The sequence below is a fragment of the Triticum urartu genome, unplaced genomic scaffold (assembly GCF_003073215.2).
Source record: "Triticum urartu cultivar G1812 unplaced genomic scaffold, Tu2.1 TuUngrouped_contig_6564, whole genome shotgun sequence".
Taxonomy (NCBI): Eukaryota; Viridiplantae; Streptophyta; class Magnoliopsida; order Poales; family Poaceae; genus Triticum; species Triticum urartu.
In genome coordinates this window covers 4219-13132 of record NW_024117335.1, presented here as the reverse complement: position 1 = coordinate 13132, position 8914 = coordinate 4219, and the positions used below count along the sequence as shown (strand labels likewise).

Here is an 8914-nt window from a genome sequence, read left to right as displayed (position 1 = left end):
CCCAGTGACAGAAGGGGCATCAAGGCACGTATTGTATCGTTGCCATCAAGGATAACAAGATGGGGTTTATTTCATATTGCATGAATTTATCTCTCTACATCATGTCATCTTGCTTAAGGCGTTACTCTGATTTTAACTTAATACTCTAGATGCATGCTGAATAGCGGTCGATGAGTGGAGTAATAGTAGTAGATGCAGAATCGTTTCGATCTACTTGTCACGGACGTGATGCCTATATGCATGATCATGCCTAGATATTCTCATAATTATGCTCAATTCTATCAATTGCTCAACAGTAATTTGTTCACCCACCGTAGAATACTTATGCTCTTGAGAGAAGCCACTAGTGAAACTTATGGCCCCCGGTTCTATTCTCATCATATCAATCTCCATCACTTTTATATTGTTTTGCTATTTACTTTGCTTTTACTTTTTACTTTGCATCTTTATATCAAAAATACCAAAAATATTATATCTATCAGATCTCACTCTCATAAGTGACCGTGAAGGGCTTGACAACCCCTAATCGCGTTGGTTGCGAGTAGCTATCGCTTTGTGCAGGTACAAGGGACTTGAGCGTGGGCTCCTACTGGATTGATACCTTGGTTCTCAAAAACTGATGGAAATACTTACGCTACTCTGCTGCATCATCCCTTCCTCTCCGGGGAAAACCAACGCAAGCTCAAGACGTAGCAGGACCAAATTCAAACCAAGAAGATAGTTTGAAGCAATAAGGAGGAGGAGGCACAACTCAAGAAGAAAGTTCTGGCGGAGTCCTCAAGACCAAGCTACCTAGCACCTAGAGGTAGGATTTGGTGGAAGGAACCCTCAAGATTGCATAGAGTTGATATGCCCTATATCATTGTATTTTTAGGGATTATTTGAGCATCTATAGTATCTTTAGATCCCAATGAGAGCCTAAGACCAGCATCATAGGCAGACAATACCATGGAGCATCTGTTCTTAGAAGTTCTAGTAGAGAGAGAAGAGAGAAAGAAAGATAGACATGAGATAAAGAGAGAGGAAGCCAAGGCAAGTGAGTATATGTTCTTCTTAGTTTTGAGGAGAGGAGAGATTATAGCATAGAAGAAATAGACCATGGTTGAACACCATAATGATCTACAATAGCAAAACACCTGCACAACACTTACACTTGGTATTTTCCTGCAATTAGTAACACCAGAATCCACCAACACTTGGGCTAGTTATATTACTGCATATATAGCATCAATAATTATACAAATGTAACTGTATGTGTGCATACACAACACCAGAGTAATAATATAAAGTGCAGCACAAAGTTAAATAGACTAATGGAAAGGAAAAAAGCTATAATAACTTGACTAAAATAATTAAGTATATAACAACACCTAAAAGTGAACAATAGGACTTATATACTCAAATACATAGTTCAGAGTAAGCCAGAAGTAGAAATTATTATTGGATTATATCTGAATTATATTTAAAAAAACATACAACACTGTCAGTATTTAATAGAGGCTAGTTAACACTTTACCTGAAGAATTCTTCAGTATACACAACCACAAAATCCCTAGCAAACAGGAGCTACTTGCCAAGTCAAGATGGACTAGAACCAATATAAGTAAGAATCAGGATCAACTACCACACTTAGTACTAACCCCAAGCCTCACCAGAAACTTAAACCCAACTGAATTCAGTTAAGTTCAGACTTAATAGTAACATTCAGACAATTCAGAATTAGATAGTAGGCATAGTAGTTCAATTTGAACTACTACAACAACTAGCAGGCTTACCCCAATAGGTATAGAATATTCAAACAACACCAATGAGGATCATCACAAAGGATGCCAACATCAAACAATAAGGGATGAACCCTAGATCCGAGGTAGGAGAGGGGGAAGAGCTCGCTGAGGAGAATTTGGAGTCGTAGCAGAAACCCAGCCACACCACGGCTGTGGTGTGACCACCACCATGTCCATGCGATGCAGAAGAGCATCGGGGATCGCTGAAGCACCACGATGACGACCAGTGCATGCACACGAACACGGTGACGCCATCTCGGGGGCACCACCGCATGGAGACGCCACCCAAGGGCATCACCACACTGCGATAAGCCACTAGTGACGCTAGGGGCACCTCACGGCGGCCGGAGCACCACCAGAGACCGAGGCAACTCGGGGAAAAAACCCTAGGTCACCAAGATCCGAAGGGATTGTTGGTAGGAGGAAGCAATTGAGAAAATGATGTGGATAGATCGATAGAGCGGAGCAAGGAGAGCAAGTAGTATAGGTTCAGCACGACGGCGGAGATGGTCGGAGCTTGTCAGAATCAACTGGCAAAGCCGTCGGAGAAAGGGGATCAGCAGACGAGAGAGAAACAGAGAGCTCTGGTGAGAAAGGTAGATACATAGATAGGGGTTGAGATCCTCTACAGTACTGTACGATACAGTACAGTCACTAACAGGTGGACCCGGCCCCATATGTCATCCACACTACAGCACCGTACAGTACTGCAGAGGATCTCAACTCCTAACCCCATAGATAGATAGAGGGAGGGAGAGAGAGAGAGAGGGTGACTAACCAGGCGGGAAGTCGACAGAGACTCTGTCCCTGTTTAACAAAGCCAGGCCAAGCCAGTTAGGCCCATCCCAGAAGCCAAGCCAGCCCATTTACCCAGTAAAAACTTTTAACAAACAAAATCGTAAACAAGAAAATACTACAAATATATAATAAGTGCAAAAATTATATATATATATAATATTCCACTTTACTAGTAATATTCTTGATTTAATGGAACTAATTTTATAATTTCTAGACTTAAATATTAAATAAGGAAATATTCAATAATTTGAGAAATCAATCCAAATATTCATTAATTCCAAAACAATGATTCTACTCTAATAAAATAGTTTCACAAACAATTTCTAATTATAAACTTGTTAATTCTAGAAATAAGAGTTGACAATAATCTGAATTAAAGAAAATCCTTTAACTAAAACACAAATAAGGCAACACAACGATTAGAGGGGAGGAAAACCATCTCATGTATTCATAATAGCATCTTGCAGAGTTTCTTGCAACATCAATCCTTATCGGACTATATGTCATTTTCAAAACCCGAGGCAACCGTGAGTCTCGAAGCATCGAGTTATGCTACCTATCAATCACCAGGCAAGTGCATACCTTGCATATCCTTTGTTTATGCTTTCATAAAAGCATATTTAAAAAAATCCCTGCTTACAGTATCTATTCGTTGCATTAAATAAAATTATGTTTGGTACTATAAATTATGGTGGGTGATGGAACTGAGGATGGTTACACGGTGGTAGAGTTCCATTACACCGTTACACCGGGTTTAATAACCAAAGTCAACATATATTCTAGTGTCGTACTGATAGCGTTGACCACGGAGCCTGGAATGGGACGGGCGAGTAACTACCTTTCCTCATACCGATGTGCCCTCGCATAGGTTATCGTCATGGGGCGTCAATCTGTGAGGCAGTCTAGGGAGTTGTACAACCCATCGGCAATGGGTTCCATTAAGACTCTTTCGGCAGGGGGCATCAATCCTCTATCGCCAGAGCGATGTAAGCTCATCGGTTACGGGGCCGTAGAATCCCTACATGTTGCTGATTTTGGGCAAAAGAGGGAATACCTCTCGAGCCATGGGCAGGGGCATTGGTAAAAACAGACGAGCGAAAGACTCGGATCTTAGACCCAGCCACACATCATGGGTGTGCAAGGTTACAGACTAGTAAAAAGGGCTAAGTTAATCATTCATGGGTATAGTAGCGCACCTCTGCGGAGTGTATTGAATTGTGGCTTGCCACTCCCTAATCTAGGAAAGATCTGCGAACGCAACGGGAAAGGAGTCTATCGGAGATTATAGCAACCTTAACATGACATGCCATGCATTTGGATGTGCATTGCCATGAATTGAATGTTGTTGCCCTTTTCCATTGTCGATGACGTTGTGCTACTGAACTAGGGAAGAAGAAAGATAGACGGGGAGCGTTTCTTCTTGCTTGTGGCGTGCCATGCATAGTGATTTCAAGTTAATCATGTAAATTATGTTGGGCTATCTCCCCCGATTTCTTTTCTGAATTTGCTTGCTTAAATAAGAAAATCAGTACTATATATAATAATATATATTTTTTGTATATAATAATCTGATGCATGCAAGCATTAGATAGTTGAAAACAATATAAGATTGAACTGCATGGTAGCATTTCGATAAAATTTATGAAGTGGCCAAAATGATAAAAGAATATTAAACAAAATATTGTGTCCCAGATTTTCAGGTAACAGACCGCCTCCTGAGTTTTTTCTTCTTCTGAAGAATTTGCTTGCTTAAATAAGCAAATCGATATATGTTAATTTGATGTATGCTACCATTGAATAGTTGAAAACAATATAAAATAGAATTGCATGGTAGCTTTTCAATAAAATTTATTACATGGCCTAAATGACACAAAAGAATATTAACCAATGTAAGCATAGAAATAACAACAAAGTCCTACTATTATTTAGAAATATGAAACGTTAATAGGTTATGCTTAAGTTAGATGTTGTTTTAATAAAAAAATGATTCAATCTTTGTTCAAAGTTGAAACACTTTTTTCCGATCGGAGGGAGTACCATTTTCAGTTTCATGGGCCTGTAATTTATTTGGATGTTTTAAGAAGACATTATTTTTTCACAGCCTTCATATCCCAAGAGCGAAGGTGGCAATGGGATAGTGAATGATACGGGTATATGCGGGATGTGCATCAAGATCATGTAAGTACATACTCCCTCCGTATTAAAATAAATGTCTCAACCTTAGTATAACTACTAAGATAGTATAATTACTAAGGTTGAGACATTTATTTTGAGACTGAGAGAGTATATGATTGGCACAACTGATATTAACCACTGGAATATGTACTTACATGATCTATTGCGGAAAAAAAAACCACTGGAATATATGACTATGTTACAATGTATGGGCACTTTTCTAGTTCTATGTAAAAAATCGATAGGTATAGAACATATAAATTTTGTTCAATTTATTTATTAAGAAGATACCCCACCTTCTTTTGCGAAAAAATCAAACAAAAACGTGCACGCTCCTTTTGCATCGCACGATTACGGGCGACGTGGCGCCGTGTGCTCCACCCACATCATCATCATCTCGTTTGACCCGGCACCCAGTCGGCTCGTCGTCAGTTCGTCCCTCCCTCCCCCGTGCTGTGCCATCCCGGAACGTAACTGAAAAATGGCGAGTGTGACCTCGAGGTGCTCCGGCCTCCTCCTCCCGGACCTGCGGCCGGGCCTCGCAGGACTCCGCAGCCGGTCGCCTCCGCTTTCTTCGCCCTGCGTCCATCTGCGCGGGGGGCGTCGCCGGCCGAGAACCCTGTCCTGCGTCGCGCCGCCCGACTCCGCGGAGCCGAAGACGGTGAGTCCTCGTAGCACACTCAAACTGATTTGGCCATTTGGGGCAGTGGATAGACTAGCTAGCGCTTCTTTAGCTTCATGCTCATAAAACAACAGTAAAATTTCCAATCAGATAGCAATATAGCATGTGAAGTCATTCCTGCCCCCCCTTGCCACAGGACGAGCAGAACGTCAAAGCTGAGCTGGGTGAAGAAAAGCCTCAGCCAAGCAGCAGCAGCAGCAGCAGCACGCCCCAGGAGGCTGCTGCCGAGCCACCTGTTCCAGACAGGGGTCTCAACAGAAGGATAGCTGTGCTCACCACTCTTGCAGCAGTGGGCCTCTTTGGATCTCAAAGGCTCCAACTTGGCGGGTTTTCTCTCAAGGATCTTGCTGCTAATGCTGTGCCATATGAAGAGGTTAGCGCTTCTTTCCTTTGCAGCAAGGAGTTTTCTGCCCACCCCTACACTGGACAAAGAGATATCTGATGCATAATGTTCAGCTAAATGTCAGCAGCAAAAGGAAGTTTCTCTGTCATTTATTATATAATACTACAGATATGGGTAATTTAGTTGCTATATTTGATGCTTACAATTGCAGTATGTGAACAACAAAGCATGATCCATTGCAGTTCAGTTCATGGTAGAGTTAAAACCCATTGCAATAGATCCAAGAAAGTGCTCCTTCTTTATGACACGCCATTGTAGCCATGCTTCGTTTCTTCAGACTTCATCAGAACTTTCTATGAGTCAATTTATAACATTAAACTCATCTAGTTTCTGTCGTGGGTCTCTACCATTCGACATAGAGCATATTAAGTTGAACATCCAATCATTGTTCATCGGCCCATTTGTCCGTTAATCCAAGACATGCTTTCTTACAGAGTTACAGTAATGTTTGTATTACTCAATTTTCAAGATGTTGGCTTTTCTGGAGAAGATGGTAGGAAATGATGGGTTTATTTATCTGTGGTTCATTGATTTAGTACTGCTTTATGTGAAAATTTGCTGCGGTACGAGGTGCCCATTGGTAAACTAGTACTCATAGATTCTGTACACTGAATAGCTTTCATGTGAAATTGACAAGCAACCCTATTATGATTGAAACTCGTCTTTATCTGGTTGCACAAACTGCATTTCTTTCGCATACTTTTTCTTTGAATTGCATGCATGTTCGCCTTCGAAATCTAATTCACCTGATAAGTGCATCTACAGGCTCTCTCAAATGGCAAGCCCACTGTTGTCGAATTTTACGCAGACTGGTGTGAAGTTTGTCGAGAGTTAGCTCCAGATATTTACAAAATTGAGCAACAGTACAAGTAAGTTACTTCAACATTTTTAGCTTCTCTATATCCCATAGAAATAAGAACTATGATTTGGTTCCTTCACTGAAGAATTGATGTGTATTTCTTACTGATCCTAAAATGTGCACCTTCCATTGAATACAACTTTGTAGCTGGACAGCTACACTAATCCTGTATAAGTGCATGCAGTATCATACACTTGCCGGGCTACAGAATACTAAAGTTCTGGATTAATTAATATATTAATGTATTTTCTTCCTATAAAGTACTGATGGACCACAGTCATTAGTGAGTCTAGGAGCCAATAATTCAATTCTGATCTGCATCCAGGTGCATATGCATATATGTACATTTGTGCATTTCAATTTTTTGGAAGTAAACATAAATGTACATTATGTTATAAGAGTAGTAGTCCTGGTAGTAAAATGCTTGCTGAATCTCCATATCTGAAGCCATTGTATCAACAACTTGGATACAACTACTGACTGAACCAATGAACACATTTTATGTTTCTTTAGATGCTAGTTAACTTGTGTTAACAATTCTTTGTAGGGACCGTATCAACTTTGTCATGTTGAATGTCGACAATACAAAGTGGGAACAAGAGCTTGATGAGTTTGGGGTAGAAGGTATTCCTCATTTTGCCTTTCTGGATAAGGAAGGAAATGAGGAAGGCAATGTTGTTGGGAAGCTTCCAAGACAATATTTTCTCGACAATGTGGTTGCTCTGTCTTCTGGCGATCCAACGATACCTCATGCACGAGCCGTTGGTCAATACTCGAGCGCAGAATTCAGAAAAGTCCATCAAGTTGCTGATCCCAGAAGTCATGGCTAGTAATAGCTCTTCGTGGCCACCAGTTTCAGCATAATGCCAAGACTCATGGACAAGTAGGCCTTATTCTCTCTTGAAGAAGTATAGTCCAAGTATAGAATGTCTGTTGTCTTTTTGCATAAGTACATATGCAGTTGATCACTAGTACATGATGTCACCAGATTTAGTGAAATAGTTATATATATCTTCAGCAATGCCCTTTTGAGGGCTGTTGATGTTGAAATATAGTAGCTCTTTACAAAGATAGCAAAGTAGGTTACCATAACCTGTCAATTTCTAGTATGCACTTAAATAATGTCTTGCTGACAGAACCACTGAAGCTTTTGTGGAGGCTAGATTTTCACCCAACTTAATGTAAAGAGTTAAAACAGCTTGGTGTTACACATCTGTTACTTGATGTTTAATGATCATCTGGACTTTTGTTGCCCCTGACACTACTGGATTTTTTTTTCGATCTGATTCCTGCAGGATGCCGATATAGGTTACGCATGTTGAGTCTTGGAGCCAAGAATTTGGGCGTTGGGCAGAGCTGACCGAGTTCAGAAATCTCATTAAAAAGAGCAACAGGATTAGTGTTTCGTGTATATGATTGTGGCATTGTGCAAGTGGATTTTCCGATTCAGGCGTTTGGCTAGAACATTGAGCTGCTAGTGACTACGAGAATCAGTGTATTGTGTATACAGGTGAAACAGATGTATGCTACGGCCGCGAGAACGTACTGGTGTTAATAAACAATTTTTTTTTTGAAATACAGTAAGTAAACATTACTCATCTTTTTGCAAGGAGGTTCCTAGAATGAGCTTTTTCCTGACAGGTTCGAGGGGAGCAGGCAAAGGAATTTCTGCTCTCGTTTTTCTTTAGGGATTGTAGCTTCCATGGCCGTAGAGTGTCTAGATTATGTCTTAGGCCTCTTTTGGTTCGTAGCATAGGATTATCGTAGGAATAAGAATCTTGTAGGAAATGAGATGACATATATCTCAAATCCTATGAGTAGGAATAGGAAACAAGATGTCATTTGGTTGACACCAAAGGAATTTTTCCATTGAGTCTAGGCTCATTTTTATTTTCCTATGAAATATGAAGGATAGGAACCAATCCTATGTAGGAATAGGAATCCATTCCTATAAACCAAAGGGCTCTAAAGGAAAAAAATTTTATAAAAATCCTATCCTCTAGAATTCCTATAAAATTCCTCCAAACCAAAGAAGGCCTTAGATTGTTGTGTCTTGTGTGGAGTAGTGTCTCACTTCCATGGCCGTTCGGGCGGCTAGCCTGCTTTGGCACGCGACCACAGTTGGCTTCCACAGTTGCAGAACCTAAATACCTAACCTTTACAACCAGCGAGTAGGAATATTGGAGCAAAAGTAGTGAGCAACATTCCCTAAA

At 40.6% G+C, this 8914-nt stretch overlaps 1 protein-coding gene across 2 annotated transcripts; it reads left to right on the top strand.

Moving 5' to 3' along the window:
• Window positions 1–5169: 5169 nt before the first annotated feature.
• Window positions 5170–8299, top strand: LOC125530794 (thioredoxin-like protein HCF164, chloroplastic). 2 transcript variants are annotated; one of them, XM_048695195.1, is made up of 5 exons: window positions 5170–5418; window positions 5585–5812; window positions 6608–6711; window positions 7249–7584; window positions 7997–8299. In XM_048695195.1, the coding sequence occupies exons 1-4, from the start codon at window positions 5239–5241 to the stop codon at window positions 7529–7531; spliced, it is 795 nt and encodes a 264-aa protein (XP_048551152.1). In that variant the 5' UTR covers window positions 5170–5238; the 3' UTR covers window positions 7532–7584; window positions 7997–8299. The 2 variants fall into 2 exon arrangements, with proteins under 2 accessions (XP_048551152.1, XP_048551151.1); XM_048695194.1 differs by having other exon boundaries at window positions 5576–5812.
• Window positions 8300–8914: the final 615 nt, after the last annotated feature.